The sequence below is a fragment of the Xiphophorus maculatus genome, chromosome 11 (assembly GCF_002775205.1).
Source record: "Xiphophorus maculatus strain JP 163 A chromosome 11, X_maculatus-5.0-male, whole genome shotgun sequence".
Taxonomy (NCBI): domain Eukaryota; kingdom Metazoa; phylum Chordata; class Actinopteri; order Cyprinodontiformes; family Poeciliidae; genus Xiphophorus; species Xiphophorus maculatus.
The window spans coordinates 3,600,347-3,620,026 of record NC_036453.1 but is presented as its reverse complement, the minus strand read 5'-3'; the positions used below and the strand labels follow the sequence as shown (position 1 = coordinate 3,620,026).

Here is a 19,680-nt window from a genome sequence, read left to right as displayed (position 1 = left end):
TTGATACGGCTTGCAAACACCATCAACCACTTCATAACGATACTTCTCAAAGCATCTTCAAATTCAGTTTATTCTTAAACAGAAAGATGGAAATCATCGTCTTGCATTTACATTTCTGATAGCCTGCTTTTTCGTGACATGATTTATTTTAAAGCGTGCTGACCGTCCGGTGATTGTGTTTTCTTGTGCCGTCTTCTCAGGCAGGCAGGTTCTAATCTTCCAGCCCTCTTAAAATAACTCACCTGCCGTCCACCTTCAACCAAGTGCCATGATTTGGGGAAGCGTTGCTGCAGTGAGACCTGGTCAGCTCAGTATCATGGCATCCATGTATCAGAGGGAGCCTGAGGAAAATATAACACCATCTATAAAAGGAAGAAAAAACTGAAGCAGAGCTGGACCCTGTAACACGAGAATGACCAAAAATATGTCTGTAAATTCACCAAGGACTGACTGAGGATTGAGAAATGAAAAGTCCCTGAACTTCCATAGTTAAAAGCTGCTTCACAGAAAGTTCTACCGGTTGCCTCTCCAGCGTGTTCCTGACGGTTCTCACTTCGACGTGACTCCACAATATTGACAATGTGTCACAGGTTGAGGCAGGAGTCAAATGCTGAACAGAGAAGCCGACAAACGGACTAAATTAAATAACTTTAATAACAGACAGCGCTGAAAGGCAGGGAAGCCGAGAAACAAATGCAAATCAAACACACACAGACAATCATTCGGAACCGGAAAAGATGCGTCCTGCAGGCACAGAATGAATCAAACCTGACTGAGTGGAAATGATTGGACAAAAATGCCTGAAAATACTGAGTTAATGTGTTAAGCAATATCTTATGATTGGTATATTTATGACAGATTTCTCTTTTTTACCTCCATGAGTAACACTCTAATCTATCTATATGTATGTATTTATAGTCACTTATAGTTTTATTTAATTCCTATTTTTTAAACTCTGGTAGCCAAGCAAAGACATCTTGTTACCAAATTAAAAGTTGTGTCTTTGTGCAATGACATTAAAGTAAGTCTAATAAGCCCAGGTCTAATATGTTAAGGACCCAGCTCTATGAAATAAATCATGAAGCAATAGACCCAAGTGAAAAATAAATCACAAATCAAGAGACAACTCTTCTGGACCGTGGTAGACTATTTTGTCTCTCAATTCATACATGCACTTTATGTAATTATATGATAGAATATGGCCAAAAATCTCTAATTTAGTCCTGTCTGTCATTCCTTTTAATGATAAAAAAAAATTATTTCCTGGCAACCTTTCCAAACGAGTTTCTCTAACAAAGTTAGAGAAACTCTAACAAAGTTAGGGGTTATGAAGGAGCGCAGGTGTTTGCATTTTATCTAAATATTGCATAGTCTGACCTTGGGACAGATTTGCCGGGTCGTCCACTCCTCTGATGAAAGTCAGACATCTTCAGCGTTTTTCTTTGTGAGACTTTATGGCCATTTATAAACAGCAGCAATGTCTTCTCTGAGGTTGTTGCTGATTGTTTTTGCTCCTTGACATTGACCAAAAGTCCTGCTTGTAAAGAGCTGGGACTATTGTGAATTATTATTACCCGACAGCTAGTTTCTTTCCTAACCCCTTCGTAGCCTCCCAGGGTGTACTTAGTTTTTCATGTGTCACTTTTCCATAAAAAGCTGCAGTTTGTAATGTTCATTAAAAAAAAAAATTACGTGTTTTTTTTTTAAAGCTCTCCCTGTCGTGACAGCACAACCTGTAACAGATAATCTGTGAAAAGATCAATCTCCTCTGCCTCCTCCCTGAGATGCTACTGCCGTCTGAATAAATGCACCGCTCCTGACCAAAAACAACCAACCAGAGCCAGGAGACTCAACCTCGTGAATGTGATGCTTAATGTGGCGAAGGAACAACTCACCGCTATGGAAGAAATGTTTATCTGCCATGCTAACTGGCTTGGCTTTCATGACATGCTCTGCTGATTTGGAGTAGCTGTAAGTAGTAGAGAGCAATTGCAATGTGCTTGATTGACAGCGCTAAGAACCGCCTTCCTGACTCTGATTGGTTGTTTCTAGCTAGCACTGGGCGAAGGCAGAGGAGGTTTTTTATTCACAGATCTGTCTCATATACTGCCATGACAGTTTCAATTAATATGTAAAAAAAAAAAAAAAAAAAACTTTTTATAAAAGCTTTAAAGCTTTATTTTGAAAAAATAAAAATTAATAAAACTCGATTGGAATTTGGCGTGCGTTTTCATACACTTGAGTTTAGGTGCAATTAATTTTACAACCTCGTAAAGACCGGATTATTAATTTTTTTTTTCTTGTGATGCATGAAAGCCTAGGAAAGAGAGAGAGTGTGATTATCATATTTTCTTTCTCTAGGTTTGCTTTACTGCTTCAGTCTGTTCCGGATTTAACAACTGAGTCTCTCGCTGTGTTGTAATTTCATTAAAAGCATTGGAGCGGGGCAGCTCTTTATTAAGAATCTGCCTTGTTGGCTCAGGCGTCAGCTCGTCCTTGCCTCCATTAGGCAAGTAAAATAACGGCCCTCAGTATATTCTGAAAGATCATTGTAATTTAAACTCGTCTTTAACAAGAGAACCATGTCAAATCCCATAATCAAAATGAGTTCTCCTGTCAGAAGAGGCAATTAAAACAGCAACACAGCCAACAAGAACGTGAGGCTATAAGAAGGTTCAGCATCCTTTGTGAAGCACTCTGAATGTTTTTAGTGGGAGACAAAGAGGGCAGAAACAAATTGAGACGTTTAATAGTCGTCATCATCTGCAATCAATGAGCAGGCAGGAGATATCAGTCAGACTTTCTTTTCCAAGGTAAAAAAAAAAATATAAAAGCAGAGCAGGCATCTGCTGAAGAGATGAATGTTGGGCCACATGTCGCAACGTGTATGTGAAGGAGTGCGCTAATGTTTATGTGTGTTGGTGCATATAAAGAGCAGACGGATTTAAAGTTTGAATGCCACAACAATACATCACAATGAAGTGTTTTTCTCACGACGCCCCAACAAGCTGTGAGCCACGGCTTCCATTGTTATGTTCAAGGCCGTAAGTGGAACCAGGAGCTGAAATCCACACAAGAGTCTTATTTGGATGTTAAACTGCAATTCAGTTACATTCACATATACCTCATTGAACCCAAATAGAAATTACATTTTGCTGTAACTCGTACTAGCCATGGCTCTTCAAAACTGGCATTTAAAACTAGAGAACAACTGTCCAGAAGGGGGCAGGGGGGGGGGGGGTTCCTGCCAGAAACTAAGGAAATAAAGTTTTTAAAAAACTAAACTTAGAGTGTAACTAGCAGAGCCGCTCACATGCTGCCTCCTTGGGTGGTGCAATTCTAGAATCTGAAGATTTCAAACTTTAAAATGCACATGACAGGAATCCCAAATGCACAAGTCACAGACGTTTCAAAGAATTAGACTTTTCTCTTTTCATCATTCACATTGTGAAGCGCTTCCACAGCAGAATCATGTCAAGGAACCAACATGGAGTCATGCTCTGTGGCTTCATGCTGTGTTAAATGTCAGGCCAACAAGAAAGGGGGAAAAAATAAGCATCAAAAATCTCCAGGACTTACACAACAGGCAACGGCTTTATTTTCACAACAGATCAAGAACAGACTGTGAGTAAAAACTGTAAAAAAAAAAAACTGTGGAGTTTACTGCCATATTTCATCACGACCTACAAAATACACCTGAATCTTTAGAGGCATCTTTTTGTTGTTCTGATTACTAATCTGATTATTTGTGATTTTCTGATTATTTTTCAAAAAAGAAAAACTTCATATAATATTTTAATCATCATAACTCATAATCAATTATTATGACTTTTTTTATGTACATTGGCAGACTTACATAAGTCTGCTGCTTTTGTTCCAGTTAAATGTTTCAGATAATCAACCTTTTATTATTATTATTATTATTATTATTATTATTATTATTATTATTATTATTATTATTATTATTATTAATTTATTATCAGACAAGAAAGTTTCCAATGGAAAAAGCAATCCAAACCAATGAATGAAAGACTAATTGCTTTTTTTCTGTGCCGCACTGATTCAAAAACCTGTTGTGAGGATTTTTTTTATTCAGAATAATTGAGCTTCTCTTATGTCTAAATAACTCTTTGAAGAATCTGAATCAATATGAGTTACACAACGTTTAATTTTCCTTTGGGATCAATAAAGTGTTTTTGAATTCTAATTTTGTTTATCCTATTTTTTTATGCATTCTTACCGTCATGTGGAGGAGTTTGTAACTCATGTTTTTTAATATCCTAGATACATAAATGTTTGTTTTTGGGGGGGGGGACCAGTCAGACTAAGGCCTGGGTGTGATTTAACATGCACCCAGATTCTCATAATAGATGAAAACATTATTGAAAAACTAGGGTTTTATATTTACTCAGGTCACCCTTGCTGATATTAATATTTGTTCCGTGGTTTGTTATGAGTGTGCCAAAACAGAAAAAATAGAATATTTTATTTAAATGATATTCATTTTATTAAAATGTTGCCACTGTGAGGAAGAGACGTGCAAGAAAATGCAGGATTTAATCACAACAGCAGAGTTGGTGGTTAAAAGTCTGGCTGTGGAGTTTACTGCCATCTAGTGAGCAGCCATTTTAGTTATTTATTTATTTATTTATTGTTAATTGATTTTTTATCTAACAAATGCTTATTTTTGTCTTAAATAATTAGGATTTATATTGTTATTTCTGGGTTTCACAGTGAATTTTTCAAATGTTTGCACTTCACAAACACACCCAATAATTTACATTTTAAATTATAGACTATTTTTGCTGCATATTTTGAAGGTATATAATCATAAATCCATATTTGTTACATATGATTTAGATTAAATGTGATTATTTTTTTTTGAAATGTTAGAGATAGAGTGCAGTTAGCACATGACATTTTACACCCAAGATCATTGAGAAAAATAAACTAAAATACTGGAGCATCCTACTTCCGGGGACGGCTTTACGTCATGACGTTTTGTTCTGTTACGTAAACCGTCCGGCGCAAAAATTCAAAAGCTGAACAGGAATTGAGAAAGTGCTGCTCCTTTCTCTCCTTTTGTTAAAATTCAACAGCAAGTGTCCTCAGTCTGAAGGGCCTCGTCGGAACTTTGAACCCATAAGGTACGTTGTGTTGTGAAGTTCTTCTGTTCTAGTGAGACAGTCAGCAAACAATGAGAAGATATTTATACCAAAGCTCAGGTTGTTATGCTAGCGTTGAGTTAGCATAACGTTAGCAGGGTTTGAGCTCGGCCAGAAGCTTTCATGAGGTGAGGCTTTCTTTGCTGAAACAAATATTACGGTTATCTTATTTTTTTGGCATTTTTCAGACAGTATGACGCATAACAATGACCGAAAATAAGATTCTTTGCATACATTTGACTGATTTAAAGCCGCTTCTGTTGGTGGTTATCACCCGAGTCGCGTCTTTTGGTAGTGGAGGGCGATTCTATGAGATGGACAATCTTTCTGCTCCCTGGATTTATCAAAACGGCCAGCTCATCAGTCATTCTTTAATCCACGAGCTTCTCCATCTATTGATTGCGCTTGTTTTATTTTTATTTTTGTGCATGTATTATGAGGTAGCCGTTACCAGGTCAAAAATAAATATGGTTTAAAAAAAATAAATAAAAGTTCATCACTCCTTCCGTGTCCATATCATCTATTCTTCCGTTCGTTCATCCTTCAGTTTTGAATTTATCCATCTGTCAGTCTTTCAAACTGTTTGTCCATCCATCAGTCTAGCAACCTTTTTTTTTGTTCACTTGTGTTTAAAACTTTAGGACTGATAAATATTCTGCAGTGAAACTACCTGAAATGGAGGGAGAACTCTGCTGATTTAAATATTGAAAATTACAGAATTTGAGCCTAAATTTGATCTTGAACAAAACTTTCATATTTTTGGAAGCTTTTTACTAATTCTTCAGTGCTTTCTAGTGTATCTGCAAACACTGTCGCAAAGCTGGCTTTCAGTCTGATTCATCTTTTCATCCGTCCAAGTGGAAATTCAGCAAACCCAAGCCAAACATTATTAAATCAGATTTCTGTTTATAAGTCATCCTGAGCCTTGGCATTTTTCACATATACATTAAATGTGTTTTTTAGAGTATAAACGTAAAGTTTCCGTATTTAAGTGTAGCATCTTTCGTCACTCATTCATCTTCTTGTGAAGGACAAAGTATCATCTGTTTTCTTCTGCGCCCAGACAGAATGAGTGCGACATGCACGCCCGTCTCCCGGGTCCGTCCGGGATGGAACTCATCCTCTCTGAACAAGAACCAAGGTCTGTCGCCGGCAGCCTGCAGCACGCCGCTGCTGGCTGCCTTCCCTGGCAACGACGATGAGCAGGAACGCCGGCAGCGCAGGAGATCAAGAGTGATCGACCTTCAAGCTGCCAACGATTCATCCTTCACTGACTCTGGGTCTCACAGGTGAGCCGTGGAGATCAGCAGGAAACGTAACTGGCAATTTGTATATTGCACTCAAACGCTGTTATCAGCTTGACGGGTTGCCATGTTTGTTGCTATTTCGATGGGTTTGTTGTTTATTCTGTCCAGTGCCGTGGGGACTCCTGCTGCTGTACCCAAGCTGTCCAATGCTCAGATCTCAGAGCATTACTCCACATGCATAAAGCTTTCAACTGAGAATGTAAGTTTGTCTGGACTGCCTGCACTGCATTTACGGAAAATAAAAGTGAAAATGAATTGTAAAGAATTTTTTTTATTTCTAATTTTATGGATTTCTGTTTTTTCTTTCTTACTATTTTTATTTCTAATTTTTTTTCATAATTTTTTTTTCAATATTTTTCTTTTTTCTAACTTTCTAATGTTATTTCTTTAGCTTTTTTTTTTTTTTTTTTTTTCGTCCTTCCTTCATCTAAAAGAGTAACCACATCCTACAAAACTATGAAACATAGACCTACAGTAATCATAAAATCAAAAGTGAACAGTGGGTTTATCACAAACAGGTAGTTGGTTGTAACCCCTTTTCTTTCTTTCTTTTTTTTTTTTTTTACATGGATTTGATCAATAGTTCTTTAAGCGGTATGAGAATTTTTTTTCTTCTGTGCTACATACATAATTCTTTCTAATTTTTGAAATTATGCTTTCAAAAAAAAGCCTATAAAATGCCTGTATAGATTCAACATATGAAACAAAAACATGTTTTGGCTTTTCGTAACATTGTGCCTAAAGGGGCAAAAAAAAAAAAAAAAAAGAATTCAAATGAGACAGTTTCACTTATAAAAACTAAGTACGATTCTAGGTTTTTATTTTTAATGCTTTCGTTTTCAGAAAATCACCACCAAAAATGCTTTTGGTCTGCATCTGATTGATTACATGGCCGATATTCTAAAGCAAAAGGATTCTGAGATCACCAACTTCAAGGTATGTCTCCTGAAAACTACTGTTTTGTCATTGCTATAAGTATAACAAACGTGAAGGATAATATTTACATTTAATGCTAAGTGTTGAGTAAGAAAAATGAGCATTACACGCTGAATGTTCTGGTTTTTAAAGAAACTGCTTGTATTGTTATGATTTTGGTTAAGAAAAGCATTTTGATTTTGGTGTAAGCCTTTACACCCCAACAGATCGAATAATGTTTTTACTATCTACTCTAGAGTTTATAGAGTCCAGTCACACAGAAGTTTTTGTGTATTTTTATCATGCAAGTTGTGTTTTGTTTGTGTCTACAGGTGGCAGCTGGTACTCTGGATGCCAGTACAAAGATCTACGCTGTGAGAGTGGATGCTGTTCATGCTGATGCCTACAGAGTGTTGGGCGGTCTTGGGGCTGAAACGAAACCTGGAGAAGGTGAAAATCCAGCATTGAGTTCTGTTTGGTGATTGTCCTAAACACTAGGGGGCGTGTCGTGTATTAATACAGTGAACCCTCGCTGTAACGTTGTTCACCTTTCACGGCCTCGCTGCTTCGCAGATTTTTTTGTGCAGTTTTTTTTTTCACAGTGCATTGTGTTCTGCGTCCTGATTGGCTCAGCAGTCTCAGCGCTTCTTCTCTATATACCGTAACGTGCCAATAACGTTACGGTATTTAAATATACGCAAATATTTTTGCCCAGAAGAAAAAAGAGCGACAACAACTACCGATAACTATGTTCTTCTCTCGAAAAAACACACCTGCACCACAGGCTTCAGAAGAAAAAGACACTACAGAGCGGTCAGGCCGCAGCGTCACAGTCAGAGGCACAGTGAAATACGCGAGTCACAATTTGTCCTACTGTACTTCGTATTGATGATTAAAATGTTTATTTTACTGTAGTTATTTGTAAGAAAGCGTTCTATTTGTTAAAAAAATGCTTGGTCCTAAAAACAGGTTTTGTTCTTTGGTTTCAATGTAGAGTATTTAATTATGCTGTATAATAATTGTAAAAAATAAAGTTTACTACTTCACGGATTTCGCCTATCACAGGTTCTTTTTGGAACCTAACCCCCGCGAAAAACGAGGGTTCACTGTAATCATATTCAGTTGATCCAGTGTCTCTTGGTTATTAAGTCTTGCTTCAATAATTCAGTTCTCTTGTAGCTGTATCCTATTCTTGGTTATTTCACTCGTGTGTGTGATGGTGGATATGGATGTATTTAGTAGCAGGTGACTACTCACAATAATGCACAAGAAGCTGTGTGTATTTAAAGGACCATTATTATGTGAAATTGACTTTTTTTAAGCCTTCCATCATGTTACAATGATATTCTCTCATCAAAAACATACCTGGAGTGTTGCCTTGATTCTTTCAAGCATGTTTGAAGAGTCCTTTTTATCTCCGTGGCAACCATTCAGCCGTGTAAAAGGACCCAGCCCCGCCTTCGAGACGCAGCTCCTTCTTGGAGTTGCGTCTCGAAGTTTCCCAGAGCAGCCTTCCAATTTGACTCTCTCACTCAGCTCCTTCAGACTAGCCAGCAGCAATTAGCAAACACCTGGTAGAACTGAGCTTCTGCTGAGCTCATTGTAGGAGCTACTTCTCAGAGCAACGCTGGTAAAAACATTGACAAAGGGTTAATAGAGGAGCCATGCTATGGTGACTTCCTGAAGGCAGAGTGTCAGGAAGGGCAGCAGCTTCTTAAAGAAACAGAGACCCAATTTCAAGGCGTTAACTTACAATATAAACTTTATTTGACATGTATACAGCACTTTTTAAACAACTGAAGTTTACATAGTAACTCGATTGTGCTATAAAATTGCAATATGTCCAAACAATCTGCTCTTAGTCATTTATTTATCCTTCTTCTTGTGCTTTTTGTGCTCATGCAGATCACGGTTTGAAAGATGAGGCCGTGGATGGAGACGAGGCAGCTGGAGGAGACATGACTGCCAAGCAGCCAAAGAAAAAGAGGCCTCCTAAAAAGACAGTGGAGCAGAACCTGAGCAACATCAACTGTGCAGATTCTGAGAGGAGATGTGAGGTAAAAGTGGAGCTGTTGTATACAATACACATTCTTCTGCTTTCTGTTTAGGAGTACTTGATTTTCATCACTTTATTCTGTGGTTGGGAGATAAATCGGTTCAAAATCAGTTGTTTTTTTTGTTTGTTTGTTTTTTGGGAGGGGGGTGGTTCTGCTAATGCACACCCTGGGTTTCCGTAGTTCAGAGTGATATCGTCCTACCCTTGGCTGCCATCTTGTTTGACCAGGGTATAAAAAAAATGTATGAGATCAAAACCCATAGTATTACAAGAATATAATAATAGTATTAACAGAAGTTGTAATTTTATGAGAACTCCAACTCCAAAAAATTAACTGTCCATGCTTTTTTTTCCAATTGAAACAATTTTTTTTCTTGTAATTTTAGGACATTCTGGTACAAATTGCATCTTTATTCTGCTAATATTTTGACTACATTCTCATATTTAAGCAAAATGTCTTGCAGCCATAATACTCTGTCGTACACAGAAGTGATGGTTGGAATAAAAGCCACTTTTTGAAAATGTTTTCTTTCATTTGTAATTTTGTTTTTCGAAAAGAAAGCAGGAGAAAAAATCTATTAAAATTTAATCTGACACGAAAGAAAATCTGATTAAATTTTTATGCCATATTGCCCAGTCCTGGTTTTCCCTGAGAGAAGGTACATTTCCATTACAAAAATGCGCAAAACTTTATCAATATTCCACCAATGTTGGGGGAGAAAACACAATGCAATTGTGGTGGTTTCATTATCTGTGTCTATACTACCACTCAGATACTTGATTCTCCAAGTGATTGAAATCGCATAATCATTTTATATTCGCCAAACGTTGGGTGGCGGCAGATGTCAGACGGGGGTCAAACAGAGCGTTCAGTTTCCTCTTTAACTCCTGTTTTAACATGGCCGCTTCGCCTTTGTTCAGCCGTTAACATAAAGGGATGATCTCTTTGACTCTGTTACCAGCTTTTACTTTGTAGCGGTAATTCAGCGCGATCCTTTCTCTAACTTTGACTCGTCTCCCAGGTGGACCCCATGTTTCAGCGGATGGCCTCATCCTTCGATGAGAGCAGCACAGCGGGGGTCTTTCTATCCGTTCTGTTCAGTGAGAGCAGTCGCTGCGAGCTGCTGTTTCCCTCACACATGACCCTCCTGCAGTCCACACCCTCCTACTCTCCACCGACTCCACAGAGAGTTTCTGCATCACCGTTCAAGGGTAAAAAAACACAGCAACCAGTACAAAAAGAGTACCGGTACATCTTAATGGACGTTTGTGGTGCCCTGTGACATTAGTTGAATATTTGAGCCACGTTTCGGAGCTGATATCTGTAAGGAATGCTAAGTTCTCTCTGTTTTTCGGTGCTGTGCTCCTGCCAGCTGCGCTGCAGCGTTCCCAGCAGAAGAGCTGCATCTGCCCCTCACTGCAAGACTTCTCATTCACAAGCTGGAACCCTGAGCAGGTCAGAGGAACCATCAAACTAAAATATGTGCTTTTGAAAATCTTTTAAGAGGAGATGTGAATTATTCCCGACCAGAATGCGCTCATTTTCGCCTTTAATTACCAGTTGAGTTATTTTATTAAAGTGGAAAGATCCAGCTCTACCTTCTCATTCATGTGTTTGTGGGTTAAAATTTGAACACTATACATGGTTGTGTACTTTATCTAACAATATATTTCTAAAAACAATCAATACAAACCCATTGATATTGGATTGGGAATATCTTAGAGCTCTTTACTTCTGTTGTGATCTCAGGCTTAAAGGAATATTTTTTGCTGGGTTTTTATAAGTACCATTTAGAGGTTGGCATTTATCATTTTATCTCTTATCATGATAAATGTCTTATCATAAAATTTTGATTTATCGTTGTCGCCTTAAAGTCCGATCGTTATTTTTACGTGTTTTCACTGTTTGTTCAATAAAGCTGAATCAATAAATATCAGTAATTTTGAAAATATAACTAAATGCCACAATGTGTGGATTTTAGTGGTACACATCACACTTCTTTATGTGACTGGTGTCCTAAAGAAGCCCATTGCAGAATGGTCTGTTTCTTATGAGCAGAAATTCAAATTGAAAAATACCTTATTGATCTAAAAGAGAAATAAACTTCTGTTCCATGGAGTCACAGAAAAAAGTAGTAAATAGTTCTTATTGTCACTTTTATCGTTATTACAACAGTACAAAAAAAGTGATAAAACTTCAAGTCCACATTCTATCTTCTTATTCTAACTACAGGATTTGCTCTGCCTGGTCATGGAAATAAAGGCAGGTTTAACATGCTAGCTTATCTTTCTAAAAGTGGAATCTGATTTTTTTTTGTTGGTTTTTTGACTTCCTGTTTTAACTGAAGGCTAACCTACTAGTCAGTCCAGATTTGTTGTTTCTTGTTTTTTCTTCTAAGGAGAATAACATCAATAGGAATGTGCTGTTTGTTTTTTGATAGAGCTAGTAGTAAATTAATTTTAACAGAAAACAATTAACTATGTTATTCACGTTGATGCATAGTTGATTACATTTTTGGAGAGCAATATTTTTACTAAACTCAATAAAAGTGCATGAAATTATTCATTGATTAATGCTTGTAGGGACCAAAAAACACTCAATAGATTTTATGCATTTAATGAATATGAATAAAATCTACATTTTCTTTTTTTAATTTTTTAACTACTTAACTTCCCAATTTCTGCTTAGAGTCGATCAATAGAAAACTTAACATTTTTATTCCCTTTAAGTGACTTTAAAGCTCTAACTTCAAGAAACGTTTTCAAACTATTTTCCAGCTCATCAAAATATAACGTCCAGACTAAGCTGAAAGTCGTATAATTTTCTATCAATGTTTTAATTACTGGTTTGGAAATGAATAAACGGAGTCGGTGCAAACCATGAGTCTTGTGTGTCTGAATGTTGATCTGCCTTCAGACCATGAACCAGCTGCTGGAGAAGATGAAGCAGGGCGAACACGTGTTTGACGTGAATGCTGAGCTGGAGCCGGAGCCGGAAGAAGACGACTGCCCTGACTTTGATGCTGATTATGAAGAGGGACTAGCTGACTGTGAGGAAGGATCAAAGGAACACAAGGAGGGCTGCGAGTCGTCCGGCCCCAGCAAAGGAAGGTACGAGGACGGATGTCGTCGGCCCACACTGTGGGAATATTTGTGGCCATGATTATTATATTACCAGGAGTTCTGTTTTTTTTTTTAAGTTTTGGGTTGTGGTGGGACTTGGAAACGACAACAAAACAAGCAACATTTTCTAATCTAAAACCCTTTGCTTATTGTTTTTAATCTGTTATTTATGTTGGTCAACCATCAGCTTGGTTCAAAGTCCTATTATACTCACTCAGCTTTCATGTAGAGTCTACAAAAAAAAATTCTTCTTTAGAAATGTGGACGCTTATATTAGCTTTAGGGACGTCTGTCCTGCTGCATGTTTAGCATTGAGATGCTATTTTAGGCTTGCATAGCTTTGGTGATAGGCTAACTCCATTTAGCACATCTTGAACACAATACTCTTTGCTAGCCTCCTATCAGATCCTTTATAGAAGCAAATTTTTTAAATATATATTTTTTTAAGTGCCAAGAGAATCAGCTTGGTCGTACGTCGCTGTTTGCGGATGCAGCTTGTGCATCAGATTTACTGGTATATCAGAAACGGAATACTGGCCGCAACTTTTTGTATGTGTATTTTATTTTTAATTAATAAAAGCGATTAATTTCATCAATTAATTGGTTTTTAAATTGTTTTTAATGTATCGAAATCTATGTGGGGGGAAAAAACGTGTTAAATATCTTACCTTTGTTTTGAGTAAAAGTATTTAAAGATTGGCACTGCAACAGGCTAAAACATGAGCTAGTTCCTCAATCTGGTGGATTCTTTTCCTTACATCTGGCCCGTCTATGAACAGAACAGTGAAGCTGTCGTCAGCATGTTGATCAGAAAACACATTTTCACCTCAAAAGTTTTTAGCATTTTGTGTTTACTTCTCTCAGCTTCAGATTGTCACTTTCACACTACTCCTTGTTACAATTCAAACTGAAGTGTAACAAAGTCCTTTGCAGAGGTTGAGAGTAGGACAATTGAGTTCTGCTCCTTTCCCAAGGTTACCATTTTCTTTCTGCTGATTCTTCTGTTGATCCTCCAGGGACGTGATTCCCATCGGAGAAGGAGACATCGCCACCATGTGTCTGCAGCTTTCCTCTCAGCCCAGGGAATATTCTTACTTCAGCCCGAGAACCATGGCAGCCTGGGCCGGCCCCGGATACTGGCAGTTCAAACCGAAACACAAACGTGAGTGAACAGAATCACTTTCCTGCTCATCTTGAAGCTACAGTATCCAATTTTTATTTAACAAATCGGGGTTTTTTTTACACATTTGTTAAAATGATCACTATGAAGTGACAGTATAATGCAAGACAGTCTGCATTATAAATTGGGACTAATGAGAAAACGGTACATGATTAAAATCAAAACGTGCGCCTGCTCATCACCGTAAAGACTTGACAAGAACGATTCTTTCTGTCCATCACATCTTTTGTGTTTTCCAGAGGAAGGAACAGTAAACATGATTGCATCCTTACACAAATATTAGCTGTGCTAACACACCAAGTTTGTTTTGTGCTTTGAGTGACCTGGAAGCTAATGATGCTCTCACATTCTCTCAAAATTGAGACTTTATTGAGCGTTGCGGTTCATGTATACAGAAAACTGACTGTTTTTGTTGTGCTTTTTTTTTTTTTTATCCTGTTGTGTTTCAGTGGATCATGTTCCTGACAAAGAGACCAGAAAAAGGAAGCCCAAGAAGACCTTTGAAATAGACTTCAACGATGATGTCAACTTTGACACGTACTTCCGCACCACAAGGGTAAACCTGCTTTAACCCCCAACACCTGAATATTTATTCAAACTGTTCAAAAAGAGTAAAGTGTCTTATATCCTCATCTAAACTCGTTTTTTGTGCATCAATTGTTTTTGCTGTTTAATGCCAGATGGGATTAGCTTCAGCATAAAGGTCAAGGCACTGGTTTTTATTGTCTAGTTAATGATAATGATACATTTTATGATGCGCTTTTCAAGACACTGTGACTCTGTACACAGTAATAAAGATATATATAAAACAAAAAACAGGATTAGCAGCAACACAGAATCCGAAACATAAATTAGACTTTCAATTTTAATAAATATAGTTTTCTTGGGATGGGGAGTTTCCTGTTTTCATATAAATCTTTATCATTTTTGCTTCAGTCTTTGGACATTTGACAAAGGCAGCAAGAATCTATCAGAATGTGTCGTCGTCAAAACGGTCATAAATGGTTAGAATATGCCTTGATCCCAATAAAATGCATTAAAGTTTGCGGATGGGACATGAATAAATGCATAATAATGTGAGGCCCAGTAACTTGATGCAGCTAGCTTAGAGGGCTGAATTCCTGATTCCCCCCCAAACATTTTGTCTTTTGAGTCTCATTTTTTCCCTCCTTGTTTCCAGGCAGCCACCACTAACAGTAAGTCCGCCCTCAGCGCCAGCAACAAGAAGACGACCCTGCCTGCCGATTTCAAGTTTGCCCCAGAGATTCTCTCCCAGCTCAGCCTCAAACCGTCCAGCTCGGTGAGATATCCGCCCTATCTGGTCACTGATCTGCTTTCCAACTAAAATACATCAGAAGTAAAACATCATAATGGACAGTTCTATGTTTGAGTGAGTCTGATTAATCGGACAATATTTGAGTGTTCAGGAGAACTTGTGGCAACATTCACCAACTTTGTCTCAATGTATTTTTTTCATTTAAAGAATCCTTTAGGAGTTTAAAAGCTCCAGTTCTACGACTTTACAGTCACACAATAATCCAAGACAAACACTGATTAAGTCTTCATTTTAAATCACATTATACTGTGTGGGATTTTTTTTTTAAGTGGGCACTTGGAGCATAAAAAAAATTTGTTCTTCACACATACTAACAGGATTCCAACATGTCTAGAAAAGTATTACATGTGATTTAAAGTTTCTGTCACTGTGGGGGGAAAAAAATGTATTTTTCCAGGTTTGCTTCCCTATCTGTCTAACTTTATGTATTGTTTTGTCTTTCTTTCTGTGTTTTTCTTTCATTCTTTCTCTCTGTTTTTCTTCCTGTTTCTTTGTCTTTCTTTTTTCTGTCTTTCTGCCTTTCATGCTCTCTTTCTGTCTTTGGCCTTACCACCCGTATAAACATTTCTATTCTTACTTTCATAGGATGTTGAAAACATACATAGAAATCTGGAAGTTTACGTCTGGAAAGTCGGGGATTCTTTGACGTCTGACATATTGCCTAGATGTTCTGACATTGAATGTGTTTTCTGCTCTGTGTAGTTGAGTCAAGAGGCCCAGAAGAGGCTGTCTGGAGAGCTTGGAGAAGGAATCGGGGATTACGACTACAACAACGCCAACGACACAGCCAACTTCTGTCCTGGTCTTCAGGTCTGGAAGCCATCTTGATGTTAGCAGACATCTGCTGAGTCTGCAGTACGCGTTAGCAGAACAGACCAGCTGCATAGCAATATGGTCAAAGTCATACTTATCTTAGAGATTACAATGTCCAGCTGTGATTATACGCTTGCTGAAGCCGGTGTTTGACTAGATGATCAACAGCAGCATGAAAGCGGCCGTCCACTCTGTTTCAGGGTGGTGACAGTGATGACGACGTCGAAGGGTTTGGTGGTTCAGATGACACTCAGCCTTCAGGTGACGGTCTGTCTCAGCCCTCGCAAGACCTGGAGGGAGTTTCCACATACGGGGAGGAAGATCTGGTGCCTGAGCCACACAGGGTATGCCCTCCGTTTGATACTTTCTATAACACAAAGACAGAGCCTTACAACAGCATTCACACTGCGGTGAGCTTCCATTGTTACAAACACAAACCTCTCTGTTTGCTCTGATGTTGTGTTAAAATAAGATATCAGTGATTGGTTTCTTTAGATCTATTCAATAAGGAGCATCCAGCTTCCACGAATTAAAAAAAAAAAAAAAAGGAAGACGGAAACATCTTCTGTTTTTTTTCTGTCCAGTCACTTTTGGCACCAGTGGGGAGAATTATAGAAAAATAAACTTGTGATAATTCTAGGACTGCTGCTAAAAATCACGTGATCTGTGACCCCACACTTTCACTCCAGATTTTTGTGTGTAAACCCTGTTGTGAACCAATATATGCTTCTCATTTCAGGACTAGGACCTTCGCATACAATTTCAGTTTATTAAATGATTGATTAGCTATGGAGTATTTTTGTAATGGAAATGATAACCTTTAGACTGAAGTCACGAGGGGCAGATTTCAAAAACCGTTGGTCAAAATGGTTGAATAATGTCTAAAACGTCAGACCTGATTTTGTGCAGTTATTTAATTTCATTTTTATTTTGTGCCATGCCGGTGTTCCAGTTTGTTTACTCAAGTTGATTTATGACGTTCAAAAACAAAAAGTTCATAAAATATAAAATTTCATTTTAGTACATTAAGCGTGTGGTTGTAACAAAATGTGAACATGCTTTACCAATGCAAATACTTCTTCTAGGCACTGTAATTATATTCTGCAGCTGCATGTGTAAAATGTGCAAATTCTGCACACTGGGAAAGTTTTTGCTTCGTAATTTCTTCGAAGCTTACTGTGTTACTTTTGCTACGAAGGTGAACAAAATAGAAATCAACTACGCCAAGACAGCGAAGAAAATGGACATGAAGAGGCTGAAGAACAGCATGTGGACTCTGCTGACTGACAGCCCAGAAAAACCAAAACAGGTAAATCACTTCTCTCTCTTTTTAAAATAAAAAAATACAATTTCTAACGTCTTGTCCTGAGAGTTTGCGCGGGGCGAGCAAAGTAGCCAACCAGTCGGGTTGAGCTGGATTTGTTTGATTCTGTGTGTCCAGGTCTGTTTTATTGGCTTTTCCCCTTGATGTTCCCAGCAGGTGGAGGACAGTGCAGAGGCTCCAGTGTGTGGAGAGAAAGCCTTCAGTCAGACCACAAAGACTCTGCTTCAAAGGTACTGGCCAACCTGCTGGCCCGGCCCGCTTCGACTTACACTTGTGAAGAATATTAATCAGAGTTGGCGCTCATGCTGCATGACACCAGTGAAAAGGAGTTCATTCTGCGCAAAAATAATCATTGGTGTACTGTTCCCTAATTAATCCCACTTTAATTTCAAAGATGACAGTTTTTGACTTCCAATTAACGGAAATGTTTAAAAATCAAATCAAATAAAATTTGTTAAAGCGTCTCTGTTTTCCTGTTTCTCTCCCTCTGTGTTGGTTCAGATTACCCAGCAGTATGGCTCAGAACTTGTCGGTGCCACTGGCGTTTGTTGCCCTGCTGCATCTCGCTAATGAAAAGGTGAGCGTCACTCCAACACAACGCCTAGATGCTTATTAGGAAGTAACCTTGTGATTGATGTGGCCAGGTCCAGTGGTTAACAGATGGGCTCTAAGGATAAGTCACAAACTGTTGAACATGCACACGCTAAAGCTGTAGAGAACTCTGTATGTCATTGGAAACCTTTAACTTAACAGATTTCCCTGCATTAACATACAGAGAAATGTATGTATGTAAAATGTATGTTTCTTCTGGGCACATAAAGACACGTGACGTAAAGCTCACAGATGGTTTGCTTGCTGTTCAAACCATCTGTGAGCTGTTCTGGAACAAGTACGGGTATTGATTTCTGATTTTTAATTTATTTCCCAGAACCTGGAGCTGGTGAAGGTTGATGACATGTCAGATATCATCATCAGACAAGGCCAGTGACCAGAACGGAGGATTTGAACGAAGATTCACAATTTTTTGTTGTTGTTGTTGTTGTTTCTACAGCCTTATTTTTCATACTCAGTGTTTATCTAAAACTTCTTTCTTTTTTTCTAAAATATGTTTTTAAGTGTCTTTTCTTATCTCCGTGTAATGAAGATAATCTGCTTTTGCTCCCTCCTTTCTCAACTCTTTTCTCTGTCTTGTCTGTGTAGATGATTATAACAGCTCAACCAGCGCTAAAAAAATGAATTGTCAAAATAAATGCTTTCTTTTTCATAAAGTTCCAGTAATTCTTAAACACAATGATAACGTAACTTTATTGCGAATCGTTTTCACGACGAGAAAGCTCCGATGATTTGCAGTGGCAAATAATCAGATGGCGCTCAGCTGTTGTTGATCCAACCAGCAGGAACAGGAACAACATGCACCGCCTCCCTCAGGGTGGTGGTCAAACTGGTTGGTCGAGGTATGAAGTTTCTGGCTGGGTGTAGCAGGTCAACAAGGAGGAGCTGCTGGGCTAACAGGACACCAAACCTTCCTGTTACGTGAGCAGAGGAAAACTGGTGAAGTCATTTTTTTTTTTTTCACATGTATGTGAAACGTAGAGGAGATGCTTGATTTTTCAGGTCTTTGTCATTTTCAATTAGCTTGAAACCCAACTTCTAATTAACTAAAAGATGAATATTAAGGAAGCAAATCCTTTAAACAGCTTTACAAAGAGGCCAGTAGGGAAGTTATTAAAAGCATCATTCTTGGTGGAAGTTTGTTCAGGTCTTTTGATTTGTAGAAAAGAAAATAAAGAGTAACAACTCTTTACTGTTGTAGTAATAAAAACTGATTTATAGCTGTTCTTTAGATCTAAAAGAAGGGATTGCCTTCGCAAGTAAGCAAATAAAAGCGGCGCAAAAACCTATTTAAGCTTCATCTCAAGTTAATTATTTACAGTTTATTGAGATTTGAAGCTTAAAATATTTCACAAGATTCAACCATTGAAAAGCAGATAATTTATGTGAAAGCCAGAGAAGGTTTTATTAAACAAATTCCAACATGAACCAGAAGATGTTTCTTTTTTTTGTTGTCTACATTAAAACCACATTTTTATTGGAATTTATGAGAAAGGAAATGCAAGAAAAGGACAAATGCTTTCAAGAAGTTTGTTGGAGGAGAAAAACCACGCCACCACTTTCTGTAGATATCTATTTAAGAAACAGGTTTCACCGATGTGTTGTTTGATTTCAATATGAATACAACTGTCGTGCAAACAAAAGGTATGAAGACAAGGAACATAGATGGGTCAGGGATAAACTTGTGGAAAAGTGGTGTAATTACAGGCCGACCACAGCATGGCTGTCGACAACAAAACATACAGAGGAGAGAGAGATTCTGGAAAGCAGCGTTGCAAAGTGTAGAAGAGCTGCAGAGATCCGCAGCTCAGGCGTGACAATGTGTCGACTTGTAATATGAATTTAGAAG

General features: G+C 38.0%; 1 protein-coding gene across 2 annotated transcripts; it reads left to right on the top strand.

Moving 5' to 3' along the window:
- Nucleotides 1-5,032: 5,032 nt before the first annotated feature.
- On the top strand, nucleotides 5,033-18,487 carry ncaph (non-SMC condensin I complex subunit H). 2 transcript variants are annotated; one of them, XM_023341860.1, is made up of 18 exons: nucleotides 5,033-5,147; nucleotides 6,233-6,454; nucleotides 6,581-6,671; nucleotides 7,316-7,408; nucleotides 7,720-7,837; nucleotides 9,293-9,444; nucleotides 10,466-10,655; nucleotides 10,817-10,899; nucleotides 12,361-12,554; nucleotides 13,583-13,728; nucleotides 14,196-14,302; nucleotides 14,927-15,046; nucleotides 15,785-15,892; nucleotides 16,096-16,239; nucleotides 17,094-17,204; nucleotides 17,373-17,449; nucleotides 17,721-17,796; nucleotides 18,148-18,487. In XM_023341860.1, the coding sequence occupies exons 2-18, from the start codon at nucleotides 6,234-6,236 to the stop codon at nucleotides 18,205-18,207; spliced, it is 2,091 nt and encodes a 696-aa protein (XP_023197628.1). In that variant the 5' UTR covers nucleotides 5,033-5,147; nucleotide 6,233; the 3' UTR covers nucleotides 18,208-18,487. The 2 variants fall into 2 exon arrangements, with proteins under 2 accessions (XP_023197628.1, XP_014327087.2); XM_014471601.2 differs by having other exon boundaries at nucleotides 6,229-6,454.
- Nucleotides 18,488-19,680: the final 1,193 nt, after the last annotated feature.